Below are 21,948 nucleotides of genomic sequence, written 5' to 3' on the forward strand. Positions count from 1 at the left end.
TTGGTTCTAGGCTATGTTGTGCCACAACTCGGCTCTTGCGTCGGAGGCACCACAACATAGGCGCGAAATCCTTTGCAACACTCTATGGCGGCAAATGAGTTAGGTGTTCATGTGGCTACCTTCGTCTACACATGAACCAAGCAACACAGTGTTTACAAACTGTGACGTGCCACAACTATGGCGAGGCGAGCCGTGGCCATAATCTAAACACTCCCTCATTCTTAGCCAAGAAATCATCTAGGGGGAGAGAGATCCCCTTGCAAGGCATCGATGATGGCCTTGATATTGATGTTGCACCTAAATATGCACGCACACCACGTACATTATATGCACCTAAATATGTACGCACGCCACTTAAATTGTTGGCTCAAAATTAGATCAACCTACTGATCATTCTTTCCTTTATAGTACGATCAAAGGAAAAATAAGACCAGTCTTTCGCTGCCAAATGACATATATTAGACCTAGAATATCCTTAATCTTTGCACGTATCCTTTGAACCATCACTACGAAAAAACAATTCAGGGCAAAGTAATACTAAACATAATCCAGCATTTTGACTTAACTGAAGAATACGATTGTAAAACAAATATTTGTGACAATCTATATGAAAACTATAGTTAACCAAACTGAATCTTATTGGAGTGTGTACTGCTAGGCTACTAGACTATATATAAGGTCCACCTATATATTTTTGCAAGCTTAACGACAACAACACGGAGCCAATTAAGCCACCAACCTTCGATCGGATGCCTAGCTACATCGACCCATCTTTTCTCATCTACAGCGCCAGCAACTTGCTTAATTGTAGCGAAGGACGACGGTCTCCATTTCTTCATATTCTTCGATATATAGATCACTATGTGTAGCAGCTGCATGGTGGTCGGTAATTGTTATATATGGAATATAAAGCATGCATGCGCCTGTCTGGAACAGAAGCTAAGATTAATGAACCCTGCTGACGAAATGGTTCCCTCCCCGCACTCACTGTTTTTCATTTGCACTGCTCCTCCCGCCCGCGTCTACCCCCTGCTTCTTCCAGCTCGGGTTGCCATGGCGAGCTCCCCCACGGGCGTTTGGTCCAATGGGGTCGAAGAGGCCATGGAGGCTGGCTCCCCTGGACGCCTTCTGGAGGCCCTGGCCCTCGGGCCACGCGGTGCCTCGGAGGCGTCCCCTGCTCGCAGATCTTGGGCGGATCTGGATGGAGACAGCCTGCCGCCGCCGGGAGACTTCTTCGCCGGATCCCCGAGTCTTCTCCGTGCCTTCCTCGACCGCGGTCCTGTTGAGCGGGTGGCTCTCAGTGACTCGGAGGTCGACTCTGACCCGGAGCCCTCGCCGTCGCTTGCGCCATCGTCCTCGGCCTCCAGGCCGCCGCCGTTGCCTCCGGTTCGCCTGGGATTGGAGGCTGGCGAGCCGTCTCGCCGCCGTCGCACTCGTCACCGACGCCGTCGTCATGGCCGCAGGCCGCGCGGTCCCCCGGGACCGGCCAGGCAGCCCCCCCCGGCGCCGGGGCGGCCATGCCGCGGCGGCGCTCGCCGACGACCCGCCCACAGCTGCTTCAGGAGGCCCTCACCGGCCGTCATGCTTCGTCGATGTCCCATCCTCCGCGGGAGCTCGGCGCCCCGGACGGCGAAGGCTTCTTCCGCGTCCAGAGCAGGCGCTCTCCGCTGCGCTCCCCTAGGGGGGGACCTTCGTCTGGGCCGTCTTCCCCTCGGAGGGTGCCTCCGGAGCTTGAGGGGCGCTGCTTCCGTTGCCTCCGCGACGGCCACACCAAGGCAGACTGCACATTCCCAGAGCGTTGCTACAACTGCCGCTCGGAGGGGCACAAGGTGGCTGCCTGCCCACTTCCTCTGCATGCTGGTGTGCCTCGGGCAAAGCGCCGCCGACCTGCTTCTTCTTCGCCCACTCGTCAGCGTCGGGTTTTGCAGCGGCTCTCGCGTGGCGGTCATAGCCGGGCGTCGGCGGACACGGTGTCCGCGGGGTCCTCCCCCGCACGACTTCGCCGTGTCTGGCATCGGCTCCCGCGCGGCGGTTGTAGCCGGGCGTCGGCGGACACAGTGTCGGCCGGGTCGTCCTCCGCGGGGCGCTCTTCCCCGGCATCGCGGCCTTCTCCGTCGTCCTCCGCAGGCCGTTCTGCCCCGCCGTCGGAGCCCTCCCCGCCACCTCCCCCACCTCCTCCGCCCCCTCCTCGGCAGCAAGGGCCTGTGGATTCCATCTTCGACCCACCGGCGCCGGAGTCCGACGTTGAGCGAGAGCGGTCTGTGCTGCGCGCCCCGGAGGAGCCTCGGCCGCTCTGTCCGTTTGTGGTCGTGCCTCGCTCCGTCCAAATTCAGGCCGCTGAAGACGACCTGGAGCGCGCGCTCACGGCGACGGTTGGGGGAACTAGACCGGTGGTCTCCGTTGCGGAGGTCCAGGACTACCTGCGAAGACGGTTCGCCCTCAACGACGATGAGTTTGATGTGAAGCATCACTATCCGGAAGACTTCGTTGTGCGTTTCCGGCATGGAGTAGACCGCCAGAGGGTCCTGGAGTCCCGACGCTCTGGAGTTTGGTTGCCACTGATATGGAACCCGTGGCGCCGCACCACCGAAGGGCACCTGGGCCGCTTTCGCTTCAAGGTAGTAGTTGCACTGTCTGGGGTTCCCTTGCATGCCAGGAACCTCGACGTGGCTCAACGCATCCTCGGTTCGGCCTGTGGGAAATTGGAGTTCTCCAGCTTCAGAGACCGCCCTGACATCGACGACCGGGAGTTCTTCGTCTCCGCGTGGTGCTGGCACCCGAGGTTCATCCATGCGGAACAAGTCATTTGCATTCCAGAGCCCCACATCCCTGGTGTGCTGCCGCCAGAAGCGTGGGCACAAGACGCTCATTTGCCGGGCCTGCGTTACAGGGTTCGTGCGAGGCTTGTTGCCTATCAGGACTGGGCCTCGCCACCAGGCTCCCCTGGGCATGGTGGGGGGTTTGGAGACAGGGACCGCGGCGACGACGGAGAGGGCAGATCGTCGGGCGGTGGTGACAGCGAGGTGGATGACCACCTGTGTAGGCGGAGTCAGGACCAATCGTGTGGGTTGTGCGCCAACCTGCGCTGTGGCGCCGGTCCTTCCAATGCGGAGACGACGCAGCCTTCTGTCAGAGTTGGTGATGTCCTCTGCCCGGTGCGTGCTGAACGTGAACCGATGACCCCTCCGATGGCCAGACTTGCGTCCTCCTCGCAGAGGGTGCTGCCGCCAACACCACTTCTAACGCCCTTGCGGCATGCTTCCCCGGCACGTGGGCTTGTGGGACAAGTGTTGGCAGTGGCGCCCATCCTACTGCACGGTGGTGGAACCTTCCGATCGCCACCACAGCCGGGGGTTGACTGGTGGGCAGAACTGATAGACAGCGAGGTCGCACCGCTGCCGTCGTGCACCGTTGTTGCCTGCGGCCTTCTTGATCCTGGCTGGGGGGCTCAGGCACAGGAAGCCATGCAACAAGAACCCAATCAGCAGAGGGAGTCCGACGCGCCCTCCGTTCCGGTGTCTTCAACAGCGGTGTTGGGAGCGATAACACCTCCGTGCGGGGCAAGCGGAGCTCTGGCAAGCAAGGCGGGGACGGATGATCCAGCCACGCCGGCCGCCTTGATTCGGGACATGGAGGACCGGCTTTGCCTTCCGTTGCAGAGCCCGCTGCTTCAAGGCCCACCGAGGCTTCGTAAGACGAAGACACCTGCGCCAACTATGCTGCGGCGTAGCGCCAGGCTCGCTAGGACCACGCGCGAGCCGGATTGCACCGTGCAGGCACGTGTGGTGTTGCTGAAGAAGCTGGGGCTTCAGCCCCCGGAGCAGACGTCTTTGGGCGCTGAGACAGTAACACTCTGCCGGAAGATCTTCCAGAATCCGCTTTCTGACGCCTGCCACGACAATCTGGAGGTGCTGCTGGGAGGCCGCTTCGACCCCATCGCCATGAATCTGAACATGCTGGGCCTTGACGAGGAGGCGCCCCTGAACTGATGGCGTCAGGATGTTTTGAGGCCTAACGTTTGTCTATCAATGAATTCTTCTTGTTTTATCTGGAACGTGCGGGGGCTCAACGGGCGAGCTCGCCGGGGTGTGGTGCGCGCCTTCCTGTTGCAGCACCGGGCTTCGATTGTGTGTCTGCAAGAGACCAAACTTTCTGTAATTCCCGCTGGGACTGCTTGCGAGTTATTGGGTCCAAGTTTCGACTACGATTTTGTGCCTTCGATTGCGTAGCTGGCGGAATTCTCTTGGGGTGGTGTCGGGACGCCTGGACACTTCACGATGTCCACAAGGGTGCGTACTCCCTGTCCATCAGGTTGAGTGCTGCCGGCTCGGATTCGCCTTGGTGGATCACAACGGTCTATGGCCCTCAAGACGACGCTGCCAAGGTTGAGTTCCTGGACGAGTTGCGTTCATTCAGAGCAGCACGCCAGGGTGCCTGGATGGTGTGTGGAGACTTCAATTTGACGTATCATGTGGAGGACAAAAACAATGACCGAATTGATCGCCGCGCGATGCGAAGGTTTCGCTCCTTCTTAGATAGTGTGCAGCTTCAGAAGCTAGACTTAATCGGCCGGAGGTACACTTGGACCAATGGGCAGGTGCCTCCCACTCTGGTCAGGCTAGACCGAGCCTTCGCTTCGGTTGATTGGTTTGTGGCGTTTCCTATCCACTGCCTCAAGGCGCTCTCCTCCGATTGCTCTGACCACTGCCCGCTACTCCTACTTCTTGATTCTCGGCCAAGGGCAAAGAAGCGGTTCCGCTTTGAGTCCTTTTGGGTTTCTATGCCAGACTTCCTGGAGGTGGTGGCCGCGGCTTGGGCTGTGCCGGTGTTGGGCCTTGATGCTTTCAGAGCGATGGACGTCAAGCTGCGTGCAGTCGCTAAAGCCCTGCAGTCCTGGAGCGCTCGCAAGGTGGGAAGCGTGCGTCTGCAGCTGGCGCTTGCCAGGGAGGTCGTGCTCAGGCTTGACGAGGTGCAGGAGCTCAGGGACCTTGCGCCTAGGGAGCGAGCGTTGCACAGAACGCTCAAGCTACGTGTCCTCGGCCTTGCTTCGCTCGCCAGGACGATCGCCCGACAGCGCTCGAGACTGTCTTTCCTCGTGGAAGGAGATGCGAACACGCGTTTCTTCCACCTGCAAGCCTGCCACCGGGGAAGGAAAAACAGGATTGACTCACTCAACGTCCTGGGCGAGGAGGTGTCCTCTGAGGACAGCATGGCACAGGCTGCCTATGATCATTTCAACTCTGTCCTGCGCGAAGCTTTTGCCCGAACAAGGCGGCTGAACCTTGAAGCCCTAGGCCTTCCGTCCTTGGGCATCGACGTTCTGGAGAATGTTTTCACGGAGGATGAGATAAAAGGAGTGATTATGTCCATGCCCAATGACAAGGCCCCAGGGCCAGACGGCTTCACTGGCATATTCTATAAAAAAAACTTGGGAAATCATCAAGCACGATGTCATGAGGGCCTTCCACGCGTTCTGGGCATGTGACATGAGGAGCTTGCACCATCTAAATGATGCGCTAATGGTATTGCTCAAGAAGAAGGAAGTCCCTGCAGGACTTAAAGACTACCGGCCTATAAGCCTGGTCCATAGTCTCAGCAAGATAATCTCCAAATGTCTTGCTTGTAGACTGGCGCCGGTGTTAGGACAGCTGGTCGCTGCCAATCAGAGCGCGTTCATCAAGGGGCGGTGCATCCAGGACAACTTCCGGGCTGTCCGCTTATCTTGCAAGGTGCTGCACGGGTCGCGTCTGCCCTCGGTCATGTTGAAGATCGACATCGCAAAAGCCTTCGACTCTGTATCTTGGCCCTTTTTGCTGGAGGTTCTGCAACACTTGGGCTTTGGCGCCAGATGGAGAGACTGGATGGCGGCGATCCTGTCCACAGCCAGCACAAAGATTCTCTTAAACGGACTGCCGGGGAGACGCATTTGCCACGCCAGAGGACTCAGGCAGGGTGACCCTCTTTCCCCGATGCTGTTCGTGCTCGTCATGGAGGCGTTCAGCCACCTGATTCTTTGGATGGATGACCACGGGCTGCTCTCCAGCCTGGACGTTCTTGGGCCACGACAGCGGATCAGCTTGTATGCCGATGATGTGGTTCTCTTCGTGGCGCCCCTGGAGTCCGACCTGCTGGTCCTTCGGACGGCTTTGGACATCTTTGGCCAGGCCTCAGGCCTCTTCGCAAACTTAGAAAAGAGCATTGCAACGCCACTGCACTGCAGGGATGATGAGATTCAGCGGGTCAACGACATCCTGGCGTGTCGTGTGGAGAGCTTCCCCTGCCGTTACCTGGGCATCCCGTTGTCCATCTTCCGACTTAGGCGAACGGATGAGCAGGGGCTCATTGACATGGTTGCTGCTCGCATCCCGCGTTGGAAGGGCAACTTGCTCAACATCGCAGGTCGTACCGCTTTGGTCAGAAGCACGCTTTCAGCAATCCCCGTGCATACGGCAATGGCGGTTTGCCTTTCGCAATGGGCACTTGGAAGAATTGATAAGATTCGCCGTGGCTTCATCTGGACTGGAACGACGTCGGCCTCTGGTGGCCGGTGCAGGGTGGCCTGGCCGGTGGTTTGTCGGCCAACTGATCTAGGGGGGCTGGGCGTCGCTGACCTGCAGCGTGCGGGTTTGGCGCTACGCTTAAGGTGGCCATGGCTACGGAGGACGGACACGGATCGACCGTGGCTTGGGCTACCCGACAAGGATGAGAAGGCGTCCGCGGAGTTCTTCAAGGCGGCCACGGTCGCTGCGGTGGGAGACGGGCGATCCACGCTGTTCTGGATCGACAATTGGATCGATGGGTCCTGCATCCGCTCCCTGGCGCCGGCCGTCTTCGGTGCTGTGCCCAAGCGCAGGCATGGAGTCACGGTAGCTGAAGCCCTGCAGAACTCCAGGTGGGTGCACCACGTTACAGGTCCGCGTTCGGTGCGCCTCATTGCGGAGTTCGTCAACCTTAGCAACATCGTTGAGCATACCATCCTCACTCCTGGAGCGCCCGACACCTTCTCCTGGCGCCTGAGTGCCGATCAGGCCTACTCGGCGTCTTCAGCTTACGGGGCCATGTTCATCGGCTGCTCCCGTCCGGTAGGAGCACGCCAGCTTTGGAAGATGTCAGCGCCTCCTCGCGTCCGGTTGTTCTTCTGGTTGGTGATGCATGGCAAATGTTGGACGGCGCATAGGAGGTGGCGCCATGGTTTGCAAGATGAGTGCACTTGTGTCCTTTGCGATCAAGAGGACGAGACGATGGACCATCTGCTGCTTGGCTGTGTTTTCAGTCGCCAAGTCTGGCAGCTCTGCCTTGCAGCGTTCAACTTGCAGGGGTTAGTCGTCGTTCGGGAATGTAGGGCAATGCTCTGGTGGACTGACTCCAGGAGGGGACTGCCCAAGGTACTGCGCCGTGCCTTCGACTCGCTTTTCTTCCTAGTCGGCTGGTCCCTGTGGAAGGAGCGCAACGCGAGAACCTTTGGAGGGTCTCCGCGCTCGCCGGCGCTGCTCCTTCAGGCGATCCTCGACGAGGCCGACTTCTGGACCGCGGCAGGGTTTCGCCGCCTCTCGGCTGTGTGCTGCCGTCGGTCGCAGCCTTAGGGCGTGCCTGCTTTCCCTCGTAGCGCCTTTTCTTTCTATGTAATTTAAAACCTTTGTCGTGCCAGTAGTTGTAGGGCTTCTTCGGTAATCTACGGATTACTGCCGGGTGTACGGATTCATCTTCTGCTTAATGAAATACATGCGGTCGCATGATCTTAAAAAAAAAAGAAATGGTTCCCTCCCCCTCATCACATAGCATAGCTAGCCTGGTAGCTTGTTAAATATGTCGTCTGTGGCTTTGCTTTTAACTGATCTAATCTATCGAGACATCAAGTTGGAGAGAAGCTTAAACTAATGCTGGATCTGCCGATCGATGATACAGAGATATATATACTCCCATATGTAAATTCTTATTACTATTGGTGGACAGGACAGGTGTCAACTGTCAATACAACTGGTTACTAGCAACATCATGATGAATCGACATGCATGGGATAGTATAGTCACTCAGGCAGTGGTCCTGAACTAACACCTTAACACCTGGAGCAGGAAAGAATGAATATATCCAGGCCCTTGCTGCATGCATATAGGCATAGCTAATTCGTTTGCATGCCGTGGGAGAATTCATGCGTCAGGCATGTGATCCGTTTGTTAGACCTTTAGAATAGTTCTAGGGTAGATCTAGTGGGTACAACATTCTTTTGGGATAAACAAGGGGAGATCTAGAGGAGCGGAGGAGATAGTGAGATGCAAACCATCAGAGGAGGCAGGTGCAGGCGCGGTGGAAGATCTGGAGGCCATCGTGGGTTTGTCGATGTAGATCTGTGCACGAGCAACGATAGTTGGCGCAGATTGGGTGAAGCAGTGGTGACTGACAGTGAAGAAGGTGGTGCAGTGCAGTGGCGGCGGCTCGTGCTTCCCATCACTGGTTGCGCCCCTACTTAGATCAGGTTTAGGGTTTGTCGGTGGGGGCTGGCGGCTCACAGTGAATCTCATAAGCCTGTCGGCCCTCACCTTTTTATATAACACAGTGTGACAGGGGGCCTCCAGCCATAGATGGGCTGGATGCCACCGATCGAGGCACGAGTCAAGGCCCGATTGGGTCGTTGGACCTAATCGGTAAGAGATCAATCTAACACCGTTCAACAATCCGGGACCTGAATTGCTAGCTAGCTGTAGTGTTCACCTTTACGAGAGAAATGAGAATCAAACGTCGTAGTATACTGTTCTTCGGTCGATCGAGCTAGGGCTCCAGTACCAATAGTCTGATCTCTCTCCATCTGACGATTCATTTCAAACACGTAATTAGTATGGAACGGAAGAGACGAAGATGATGGAGCTCATCATGATCTGCTGATGGATCTACCAACAAGATGGATGCGTACATGTAATCTAATCTCGATCGATCCGGTTGGTAACTGCATGCAGTTTTTTGAGGCCGACAAGGCATGGATGGATGGATGTGGCAGCACTAAATATAGCACTAGCAAGCTCCGATCCATCCATGGACCGTGCGCGCGCATCAGCAGTCACCAAGCACCAACATTTCCACTGGCCGCGTCACATCCCGTCGTCGCTTTTCATCTTCCAGGTCGCCGGCTGGCCGGTCCAACTGTGCAGTCGTGCTGGCCTCCTGCCCTTTTCCATTTTCCATACTGCTACATTCAATTTTGCATATACATAGCATTGTTCAGCTGCAGAGTTTTAGAAGTACGTAGCAGTATATTCTTAGACCGGGGAGGAACCTCAGGAGGCCCTCGATCCCACCTATCACCTATCAGGAGTGCTCTTCCTTGCATTGTAGTTTCCTATATATATGACCCCCGCCAGCATGCGGGTGACCTTTGGCGATGGGATTTCCACGCGTCTCTGGACGGACTCCTGGACTGCGGTCGGTCCTCTCTGCAGCTACGCTCCGAACCTCTTCGCGGCCATCTCGGCGTCCGGGAAGAAAAGGTCAGTCCGGGATGGCCTTCTCCAGGATCGTTGGATAAGGGATATTACAGGTGCGCCAACGGTGCAAGTGCTGTGCCAGTACCTCAGAGTCTGGAACGTCCTGCGCGGTGTTGTTCTAGAGCCGCTTCGGCCGGATCGCTTCATTTGGTCCTGGAACGCAGACGGAGCATACTCCGCATCGTCAGCCTACAGGGCCTTCTTTGCAGGCTCCTCGTCACTGCCTGGAGCTAAAGAACTTTGGAAGACGAAGGCCCCAGCTCGTGTCAAGTTCTTCTTCTGGCTGGCGGTTCACCAAAGGCTTTGGACGGCCGATCGAAGGAAAAGATATGGTTTGCAGCCTGATGATACTTGTGCCCTCTGCGGTCAAGAAACTGAAACCTGTGATCACCTACTAGCTGGCTGTGTACTGGCCAGGGAGCTTTGGTTTGCAGTTCTTGCGCCCCTGGGCGTCTCTGCGCTAGTACCGGTGACGAACATCCGGCTCATCGATTGGTGGCTGCGCAGCAGGATACCCCTTCTAGGTGATCTCCGACCGGCGTTTGACTGCTTGGTGTTGCTTGTCGCTTGGATCCTATGGAAGGAAAGGAATGCAAGGACGTTCAACCAGGAAGCCTGTAATGTCCAGGAACTACTCTCAAAGCTCCTGTGTGAGGCGCAAGACTGGGTCGCGGCTGGCTTCGTCTCACTCTCTGTCTTGCCTCAACTGTCGCTTTTAAACATTGCTTTGTAATCTCTGCTTGTTGTTCCTCAGTAGCTAGGTTGCTCCTGGTTTCAAGCTGGCTACTCGCCGGCTTGCTTTGTCAACTCTCTGTAAACGTTTTCCCTCTTAATGAAATACGGGTGAATGGCCCGATCGCGAAAAAAATATATATATATGACCCTCGTCCACTCCAGAGCATTGCGGGTCTGTTCGGTTGGCGACCTGCTAGTCAGCTTGCCTGCGACGCACCCGAAATTGATGGTCTACCTGATCAAGCAAATTTGCTTGGGCACTTTTAGAGCCAGTTTTGTTTGAGCTACATCTTCCTAGGTTTAGTTCCAGATCAAAATTAGCGATGGAGGAACACAACATATAAGAAAGGACACTTCTCACATATATGCTAGTCCTTTGGGTTAGGTTAGGCTCAAGAGCTTGACATGTTGTGGGCTTTCGTGGATTCGGGCTTGAGGGGCGCCGACTAGTCGGTACAGCGAGCTGGGTCAAGAGGCCATGGTCAAAAACCTGAAATATTTCAAGAAGGTGACGAGGAGCTGTTAGGTTTTAGTCTCATATTATAAGACAGGGACAAGTCACACAAAAAAAAATTGTAAGACAGGGACAATGCTCACCTGTCAGGATAGTCTTTTAGCCTGAGTTAAGTCTAAGATCTTGATATTTTGTGGACTCTGGTGAATCTAGGCCTAAGGGTTGGATCCTATGTGCACTCTAACATAGCTTCTGGGTTTTTGGTTCAAAGCTGACTTTCTAGTTTTTAACATGAACACTACTACAGAAACAAACTTCCGTGGCGTTGCTACTGTTCACTCCGTGGCGGATGTTTTTTCTGCCCGCTGCGGTAAATCGTGCGATTTATCGCAGCGGGCACTTTTAATTAACCGCGACGGACACTTTTGCCCGCTGCGGTAAATCGATTTACCGCAGCGGGCATCTTAATACGTCAACGTCCGCCACGAAAAATATATATATTCCGTGACGGACATATTAAGATGCCCGCTGCACCCATTACAGTAAATTTCGAAGCCCAAATAGCCCACCAGCGGCCCAATAGCAAGGGTCATATATATACCTGATGCTAGGGTTTGCTTGTCGAGTGTCCAAGTCCTCCCTCTGCCCACCTCCACGCAGACAGCCGCCACTCCGACCTCTGCTCCCTACGTCTCGTCTTGTCGACCGGCTGACACTTTCGTCTCTCCCTTCGTCTGCTCGCCTCCGTCGCTCCCTCTCCGCCTCCTTGGACGGCGCGGCGCAAAGTGTGGCGGCCCGCCCCTCCCTCTCCGCCTCCTCGGGTGGCGTGGCGGCGTGCGACGTGTGGCCCGGCCCCTCCCTCTCTGACTCCTTGGGCGGTGCGGCGGCGCGTGACTGGCGACGGCCCGACCACTCCCTACGCGCGGCAGGCACGGCGGCCCGGCCCTCCTTCTCTGCCTCCTCGGGCGGCGCGGACGGAGCACGGTGGCACGGCGGCGCGGATGGAGCCCAGATCCACGGCGGGGAAGGCGCCAAGACACGGATCCTCTTTGTGTCGACATGAGGTACCCCGCCGCTGCTCCTCTTTCTCTCGTCTCCCTCTCTTTTTCACTCATCTCACTGTTCTTCCTTCTCTCTTTCCAGATCCGGTGAAGGAGCCGCCACAAGCCAGATCTGGGAGGTGGAGGCTGGTCACGCCCATCTCCGGTGGCGGCTGGGGTCGTGGCTCTCCCTCCTATGTGGGGGCCGATTGGTTTCGGCGTGAGAAGGTGGATTAGAGTGGATCTATGGATGACGACGGCGACGACCCTGGACCGGTGGCGCTAGGGTTTCCCTGGCGGCGGCGGCAACAGCCTGGATGGGCTCGTCGGGCCCCTAGATGGGCTCGGCGGGCCTGTCCAGGGTTTTTTTAAATCTTTAACCGCGACGGCGGGCACCTTATGTTGTCCGCTGTGGTAATTTCATTTTCCGCAGCGGGCACAGGCGCCCGCCACGGTTAGGCTACGATTAACCGTGATCTTTCAATCGTGGCAGACGTCAATGCCCGCTGCGGTAAACGTAAAGTGCCCGTCACGGTTAACAGTTGTGTAGTACTGGAAACAAATAGACCTTAATCGAACAGGGCGTAACATGTTCAATGTCGAACACTATAAATACATGTCTGGACTTTTGTAAGGTTTTGTTTGGATGTTGCTGAATTCATCTTAATCCATATGTGTGCGATGGGTCGACTGGGATAGTTCCACTCCATTCCACCCCACACATGTGGATTGATGCGAATTCGACTACATCTATAAGCCTAAGGTGATCCTATTCCTTTTGAACCCAAAAAGGTATTCTTCATCTTGTGTTCATCTCCAAGCCAAGAGTCGTCTTCTTGTGAAGCCTCTCGCCACGTTTAGTTTGTTTGTGCCAACATGTAGGCGTTGTTTAGTTCACCTCGAAAACTAAAAAGTTTTCAAAATTTTCTGTCACATCGAATCTTGCGGCACATGCATGAAGCATTAAATATAGACAAAAACAAAAACTAATCACATAGTTTGACTGTAAATCGCGAGACGAATCTTTTGACCCTAGTTAGTCTATAATTAGACAATATTTACCACAAACAAACGAAAGTGCTACAGTAGTAAAATGCAAACTTTAATTTTTTCACATCTAAACAAGGCCGTATATAATGGCCGTAGGTATATTATTGGACATATACTCCCTCCATACCTATATAAAAGAAGTCGTTTAGAACAATGACACGGTCTCTAAAGCCTAACTTTGACTCCTTATTTTTATAAAAATATTTATTAGAAAGTAGTATATGTATACTTTTATGAAAATATTTTTCAAGACAAATCTATTCATATGATTTTCATATTTTCAAATTCAACAACTTAAAAGTTATTTATGATTTATATTTCCAATGTTTGACCAAAACATTGTACAAAACGATTTTCTTTATAGGTATGACATATTTCCTCACCAACGTAGACGGATGTTTGTATGTGACGTAATGATGCCATTTAAGTAATCAGTCAATTGGAGTGGCACGTACGCTACACAAACCATGAGTTAGGAGCACTTAATTTGGTGTCTTTACTCGATAATCCATCCTCGATCGACCGATTAGTACTGATATTTAGCGCCACACAAAGGGCTGAAGGGGGCTTTTATATATACTTAATTAATCATCACAATACTGTAATTATGAACTTTGCATATGCAATTATGCAAATAAAGATACAGCAATCATAACTGCCGGCCATTGTAGTACCATTTCTTCCACAGCTTTGCATATATAGAATATATATAGTAGGGTTTATTTTAGAGATTTAAGCAGACATCTGGTGGCCCCATTGCCCTCCATTTGAGCTGTGGTTGTGCCATATATTTAAGTAGTACCACATCATAACCTGGGTGTCATGCTTTATTCATTGGTTATATTAGTCGACAGCTTTACTTCGATTTGGCTGATGCACGCCCCTGGCCGGCTCAAAAGTCAAGGTTGCTCAAGATATCCCCATCACGGTATAATTAGCCGCCGTATGCAGAGTCAGCTAGTAGTATTACTAGCTCTGAGATATGAATTAGTACTAACCTGATGTCGACTAGTAGTGAATAATAATGTGAACTAGATGCATGTTCCACATTGCGGCCTTTGCTGGTCGATCATAAAGCAAATGTTGAGCTGAGGGTGCCATGAGGCAAGATACTTGCGAGTGGAGGTATGCCCCGGGGAACAGGTGTTCCACTGTGCAACATCATGCCAATATACCATGCATGCAGCAAGAGTCCAAGCGAGAGAGATCAACGAGGCCGAGGCCGCGGCGTCCCCTCCAACTCCGACAGCTTGGAACCTTATGCTTGACCGGCGACACACTGCACTGCTCGCCAACAGCAACAACGGATCTCCGGCGGGCGCAGCAGTACACGTACGTACAGTACGTAGCTAGCTAGCTGCTAAAGGTAACCTTCCGGCCGGCCGGCCGGCGGAGAGAAAGAGAGCGGCAGCATGCATGCATGCATGTATACTACATGCAATGCAAGTACCGGAGATGTCAAGCTGGAGCACGACATGGCATGCATGCTTCAGCGCAAGGCATGGGGACCGATCGACGGCCGGCCGGCGTACGGCGCTGCTACTGCATGCGTGCGTGCTGTCTGCGTCCCGATCGACAAACTGAACTGGGTGAAAGTGATGAACTGCTCGATCCGTAGCCGGCAGGCAGGCAGGCATGCGTGCACGCACACAAAAGCAAGAGAAAGCATGCAGCAGTTGCAGTTAACTGCAGTGCAGATCGATGCTCCACGCACGCGAGCGCACCCTACGTACGTGTAATACGTGCAACGACACTACGACAGTAGCTGTAGGCCATGCAAATGCCTGCGTGTAACATATATATAACTAGCTAGCTAGGATGATTATGCCTTAATTATGACGATCTAAATTCTAAGTTATATATATACAGTGCATCTCTGTTTTGCATTTTGTCCGTGGATTATTCGATCGGCTTGAGCTTCCTCGACAATTAATATTATTACCTTCATAGAAAAAAATATATCATTGATTTTATTAGGTTCATGTTGAATATATTACTTTCAACTCACATTCCCACTCATAGAGTGATATTCTAGTTTATGCTAAATCAATTTATCTTATGTTTGATCAAGTTTACACCCACAATACGCTATGCTGGGAAGGCTGTTAGGTTTGGTGAGCTCCTTGGTATTCCTGCATACCTTGACGTCCTTGTTTGCCTGCTCTCGTATTAACCTCAATTTATATGTATTGAGTTAGATTGGAGTATAAAGTAAACTATTTCTTATCTCAATCTACTCCAACACATGCATATATAGATTGAAGTGAATACAAGTCTATCAATCCCTGGTACAAAAAAAATCAGATCAAACAGGTTCGGATGCATGGTCCCACCGGCGACTATAGATGGCCAACGGGCCAGCACGGCCTGACATCGGGCCGGCATGGCCCGATGGGGGTCGGGCCGTCACAGGCCACCGTGTCTCACAAGTCGTGCTGAGGCGGGTTTTGTGCCTGGCCTACAGCCAAAGCACGGCCTGCTAGGCTGTCGGGCTAGCCCGAACGCACCCTGCGTGTCGGCAGCACGCGTGCCGGCGTGCCACTGCGACCCGCGAGGAGCCAAGGAGCTGGCGACACCGCTGCTAGGGAGCAGAGGAGCGGGAGCCGGGAGATGGTGGCGGGCGTCGCATGCTCGCCCTGGAGGTGCTCCACCGAGCACTCGCCGACGGTCAGCCTCGCCCTGGAGGTGGACGGCACCGCGCGTGAGGAAGATGAAGAGGAAAGGGGCTGGACCGCTGGATGACACATCCGCGCGTCTAGGGTCGGTGTGAGGCGTGCGACGAGGCATGGAGGTGGTGAGGTGGCGACTAGCGAGCGTCGAGTGAGCTCCGTCGTGTGGCTCGTGCCTCGCGAGTGGGGTTTGGGATGCGGCGCGAGAAAGGAGAGGACAAGAGGTGTGAAGTCTAGAGCAGGGATTAGGGTTAGATTTTTTTGAGAGCGGGATTAGGGTTAGCTGGTGGGCTTTTTTTAAGATAGGTTGTGGGCTCTTTCCAGGCTTGATAGATCATCGGGCCGCCACCGTGCCTCCCTAGGATCGGGCCGTGCTCGGGCCATGTCGTGTGCCTGGGGTGCAGCCCAGACACAGCCTGTTCCCTCGGGCTGTGCCAGCCCGGGCCTGTTGGCCACCGGATGGGGCCAAAACGCCGTGCCTTGGGCCGTGTCAACGGGCTACGGGTTACATGGCCATCTATACCAGCGACCTACTCTAGGTCACCGGGCTCTATATATCAAAATGCACCAATTTGGACAAAACTTTGCACACATGTTGCGCATGATCAAACGCCATGAGCATGACTGCATGAACACGTAAAGGGCCGTGTAGGAGTGAGGAGAAGCTCGTGGGCCGGGCTCTAGTGGACCCATGCCAGTGCCACTGCCATCCCGTGAATCAACCAATAGCAGATCGACACGGAGTTTATAGTGTACTCGATCGACGTTTCGACCATCAAACGACACCCGGTGAAAGGAAATTATCGTGCATCAGTCTCATGGGCAATGTTGTAAATTAATGAAGCTCGCCGGCATCGCGCATGGCCTCAGCTGGTTAGTAGTCAAGAGTTGTCAGCGAATTGAAAGGGGTATCCATATCCAGGCATCCATATATGGCCAGCAGGGAACTTCATTTCACTTGATTACTTGTAGTAAGAATAAAGCAAAGGATCGGAGCAAGGGATGCATGCATGCGAGGGAATATTCTGGAACAAGTGCACTTCTTTTTCAAAAGGTTGCAGGCGACGGTGGTATGTGTTGTTGCACTGCCGTGCGTGCTTTGCTTGCTTGCAACAGGTCATGTGGTTACGGTTGTTATCAGATTATTAGGAATATAGGGGCCTGTAATAGCTACCTATGAGATGGATGATGGATGGCATCTGAATCTTCAGCTGGGCCAGGAATTGGATAGATCATAGATGGATGTGATGGGATCGTGGACTAAACAATAGGAGTCGCAACCCAACCACTGTGACTCATCAAGATTATTCTGTGCTACTACATGACCAGTTGGCCACTCTTTTCTATATATATATAGCTGCCTGCTGCTGAGATGGATGCGCATATAGCCGACCGAACGAGCTTCTTTCCTTGGATACACAGAGGAAGCAGAGAAGATGCATCACGCATGGATACGCTGAAGATCTGCAGCATAATTAACAACAATGCTCCAGGACCCTAGACCTAGAGACCCGTAGCTTTTAGAGCAGAGATTCCTCGTCGGTCCCTTTATTCGGAAAGACATATGAGGGAATCATCGTCATCAGTCGATCAGGGAACGGCCGGAATGATGGCCGGCGGGCGCTTTGATGCATCGCTTTCTTTTGCTCATCTTTGCAGTGCAGTGTGCAGGAAACTAAATATTGAGCCAAATCAGATGGGTGATATTCAAGGGTAGGAATGATGCTGACTCCCCAGTGGGAGGCACGCACGCACCATCGCAGTGCATTCATTCACTCTCCATCGATCTCAATTTCCATCCTCCACTCATGTCGATTCGACCGACCAGTGTAATGTGATGTGAATCGGATCGACGGCAGCGCGTCCACCGATAGATTTGCTATCTTGTTAGGCTGACAGTTCGAGTCAAACCATGCCGTCTCTTCCAAGGGATTTGCTATCTTCGAATTAATCGTCAGTCAAGGACGTTTGCCTAACCTTGCCCAGGTGTACTGATCCATAAAAAAAGCCTTGCCCACGTGGCTATATGAATATAATGCACGGGTTAGGTGATATGTGCTCATGTGTAATGAGTGATAAGTGACTGTCAAGAGGTAATCAAGCTTAGGTTTAGTGTTTGAGATTGATCATGACGTGAGTGTGATGTTTTGCAACATGTCTCTTATATTGTGATGTGCAGGACTGAGAGCAATGAAGGACGGATGTGGAGGCTTGGACCGAGGGACTGAGGACGGGTCATGGACGGCTACCACTTGCAATGTCGACAAGCAATTCTATATGTGGAGACAACATAGCGGTGTTCATCAAGTCAAGATAGCGGTTAACCAAGTCAAGCAGAGGTGATCGGGCAGTCGAGGACAAGTGGTGACACGTGCCAAGATCATGGAGGAAGCATAGCAGATACACAACTCCAGTTGGTTTGGCGATTTTAGCCTCAAAACCAGACACAACAGGTTTACTGAGTTTGGACCTTAAAACCTAGGGTTGGATCTTGAGGCGCCACATTGCATCATCGGAGAGCTTGCATAGAGGTGAAATGTCTTCATGAAGGGATCATGGTCGTCTGGTGCTCAGAACTCAATGTGGACCATTATGCCCTTAGAGATTAAGTGGTTTAAGAAAATATCTAAGGGCAGGCTTCAAATCAAAATGTCTAATAGTCCTATAAATAAGAGATGGGGCTGCCCCAAGCCAGCCATCTCTTTTTGTGTGTTTGTTTCCTAGTCTCAGGTTTTAGTTTTCTAAGTTTAGCCAAAATATGTAACAACTGTTTGGATATCCACAATTGAGAGAGAATGCCTTCGAGCCTTTTACATGTATGACATTATAAAAGTTTGTAATTATCTATAAGTCATTAAAAAGTTTAAGCGGTTATTTGTGCCACCGATCGAAAATTTTTTGCCCTCCATACCATTCCATCCATATTGGATGCTAACGGTGTCATTTGAAGTTACAAAAAGACTTGAATGCCCTTAGACTAAAGAAGCAAGCTGAAGTTTTATTTTCCTCTTGTGCCACTTCCTGGATGAGTGTTTTGGCACCAAACTGACTAGCGTAATCAACCGCCAAATCATGTCATAAGCATCATGTTTATGTGTGTTGACGCATGTGTGAAAACATAAATAAATTCACAAAAATAAGAATGCTCAACGAATTCAGAAATGAAATCAATCGTTTGTCTCATTTAATGTCAAATATGGTCGAACTTGTAATTTTCATGAGCAAAAATGATATATAACCTGTGTAAGTCACTTTAATAAAGTTTGTAGTACAAATCTTGTAGAGAGCACTGCAACTTGTGGTATCAAAAAATAATATCACTAACTAGTTCTTCCATTAGCTCAAAGTTGAAACTTAAAAATAATTTTCAATCAAAATCTAAGTTTAAAATGCCCAAGTTCCAAAACTGTAGACATATCAAAATTCTTGATTTAATATTGAGTAATATAGTTAAGCACTAGTGTCTTGTTTGGGACTCTTTGAGAAGTTTGAAGTGTTTTCTGGGGTGTAGTACTGTTGCTTTGGCACCGAAGTGTGTAGCTTATCAGTTGTGAGCGCTTTATTCGTTCATGTATCCTGTCGCTGCTCAGCTGGTCACTATTCATGGTCACCGCGCCTGGGCAACCGCATTGTGTGTCTGGCTGCGTCACGTGGCCGTCTCAATGTTGCACTACACACACCACTACTGTCGTACTGCTCCTGCTGCCTCTCGCGCTACTGCCCGTGCTGCTGCTTGCGTTGCTGCTCTAGCCGCTCCGCGCGACATGACTACTCCGCTGCCTCGCCGGTCGCTCTGCCGTTCGCCTGGAGCACGCACATGGCTCGTCTCTTCTGCACGTGGCCGCCCAGCCAACGTCTCCACATGCGCGTGACTCAACACAGTTCCCCAACCACTTTCATAACATGCATCGTGTCGTGACACGACTTCCCCTTGTGCTCGGTCGTTTCTCCCCGTCACGGTGCCACTCATGATCTGACCAGGAGGGGTCAAATCTCTCCGTGTCACTGTGTCTGCGGCATCACCTCCTTGGCAATCAGCAGCCACCTCCGCCCTGTCTCGAATCCTGCCACGGCGAGCTTCAATTTCGGAGCAGGGTCCCACCATGTCGGAAGTGTCATGTTAGGCCGAGGCTAAGCTCAACTTGTCCTAGAGTCCATCTCTTACAAATTGGTCAAGCTGGTAGCTTCATCTTCACCCCTTTCACCCCGTGCGCACCCTTGCTCACGCTCTACTGCCCTCCACCCATAGTTAACGAGGTCGTGCCTACTGCAGAGCGCCGCCGCACCTCCGGTCACGTGTGTCCAACCCCGCACACGGTGTCTCTGGCCATAACTCGAGCTCAGCCGAGACAGTGGTGAGTCACTAGTGCTCAGCTGCCCTCTCTTTTGCTCCTTTAGCCTACCAGCTCACCGAAACGCGGTCACCTTTCCCTGTAGATCAGTGCTGCCATATGATTCTTATACGAATCCATACAAAGTTCTACTGTTCAAATAAGGAGTGATTCTCAAATTTTAAAAAATTACTTCTGAAAGCGTTGCCAAAAGGCCTCTTAGATTTTGATGCGCTTAAAAAAAAAGGTGTAAATGCATGACTATTTTCATTTCTAGTTTTTACATCGACAAGAGATTCTGTCTTTACTATTATGGATCAGGGATTGCTTTTAGAGGGAGATGCTATGTTCCACCAGGATGCAATAATTTTCACCCATTCTTTTCACTATAAAATTCAAATTGCTTCATTTATTGTTTTAGTACTAGAGAAAAATGCCTCGATTGAGAAAAATAGTGTTTCACATGCAATTGGTACGATGGTGCAAAAAGCTAGGAATCATGTGTCTGCCGGTGGAAGCTAGGAACTTCTAGGCAGATGTATATTCATTCCTATTTTAATGTTTTACGATTGTTTTAGCTTAAGAAAAAAAATACTTAACTTTCTTGTTGCTAGATAAAAAGTAATAGTCATTTGTTTCATATTGCAGGTCAATCTGTTTCTTTTCTAAGTCAAACTTGCTTAACTTTGACCTAGTTTATACAAAAATATATTAACATCTATAATATTAAATCACGATCAAAGTATGTATTCTATGGTGTATATCTAATAAAATTTGTTTGATGGCATAGTATTTTTCTATAAAATTTGACTTACAAACCTAGAATAATTTATGTTAATAGTAGTTGTGAGCCATGTGATTAACACATGCATGTGTGATCTTGTTAAGGAATCAAGCCAAGAATTTGGTTACACATGTGCTGGAAGTGGCTGCATGTGTAGTTTTTGTTATGGTGAAGTTTTCATGGTAAAATTGATGTTTGTTGTGAATGTGATGAATACAAAATTTGTAGATAATTTGTATACCTTTGTTGTCCTAAAATTATAATTTGGAAAGAATGAAGAGACCAAATTATATTAATGTATATGATTAATAATAGGCCGACCTTCGTGCGATCAACAACAAACTAGATTCTTCATCCAAAAAACAATTTTCCCTCATCATATCAAAACAAGTATTCTGAAAAGAATCACTCAGTTTCCATTGAAATGCACAGTACTTTGTTTACAAATTAAGGAGATGCATGGATCGCTTCTCCAATAGTCTCCAGTGAATGAATTACATAGAAAGCTGGCCTGGCCTGCTCAGGTACACTTATCAGATCAAGGCAAAAACAAATAAAAGAAATAAAACGAAGTCCACATATATTGGATTGGATTGGAATTCAAGAAGAATTAAAATAAAAAAAAATCCTAGTACTAGCTAGTGCTTATAAGAGACCGGCTAGGCAGGCCAGCAGAAATGATATGTTGATGAAGCTGGAGAATGGTACGTAGATATTATAAAGATATATATGTAAGCAGGATCATCGATGGTTGGTATCGAATTGATGATGATATGTGATGCATGCATCAGAAGACCTTGGCGACGTCCTTCATGAGCCCCGGGTTGGCGTTGCAGAAGGTGATGAACTCGTTGAAGTCGATGCAGCCGTCGCCGTCGGTGTCGATCTCGGCCATCATGCGCTGCACCTCGTCGGCGGAGGTGGACCCCAGCTGCCGCAGCGCGTCCGTCAGCTCCGACAGCGAGATCTTGCCGTCGCCATTGGTGTCGAACCGCTTGAAGATCCGCTCCATGTCCGCCGTCTCCGCCATTACCGAATCTGCACCGCCGACGATGGATCGATCGTCTGTGTCTCCGGCCTCCTCGGCTTGCGGTCAAGCGTGGCGGTGGCGGGTCGCTCTCCGACGAAGCTCCGAGCTACCGTACTCCTCGACCCTCTCGACCTCGACGTCTGCGCGTGCTCGCGTTCGCGCTCTTCTCCTAGCTCGGTCCTGCATATATATTGCGAGAAAGGGTCCCAAATTTCTGAAGGAAGAGGAGGAGATGCCGGGGAGAAATTCTTGGGTCGCCTCGCTGCCATCCGTCGCCAATTCGCCATGCACCAGCTGCAGCTCGCCCGCCGGAAGAATCGTTCAGCCGGACGGAGCAGAGGAGGCCATGCAACTTTTTTTTTTGAGTGGAGGAGGCCGT

At 51.7% G+C, this 21,948-nt stretch overlaps 1 protein-coding gene across 1 annotated transcript; it reads right to left on the reverse strand.

The window, feature by feature from the left end:
• On the reverse strand, positions 20,933-21,741 carry LOC8057809 (polcalcin Phl p 7). Its single transcript, XM_002445628.2, has one exon. The coding sequence runs from the start codon at positions 21,567-21,569 to the stop codon at positions 21,327-21,329; it is 243 nt and encodes an 80-aa protein (XP_002445673.1). The 5' UTR covers positions 21,570-21,741; the 3' UTR covers positions 20,933-21,326.

Source organism: Sorghum bicolor, chromosome 7 (genome assembly GCF_000003195.3).
Source record: "Sorghum bicolor cultivar BTx623 chromosome 7, Sorghum_bicolor_NCBIv3, whole genome shotgun sequence".
NCBI classification, from domain to species: Eukaryota; Viridiplantae; Streptophyta; class Magnoliopsida; order Poales; family Poaceae; genus Sorghum; species Sorghum bicolor.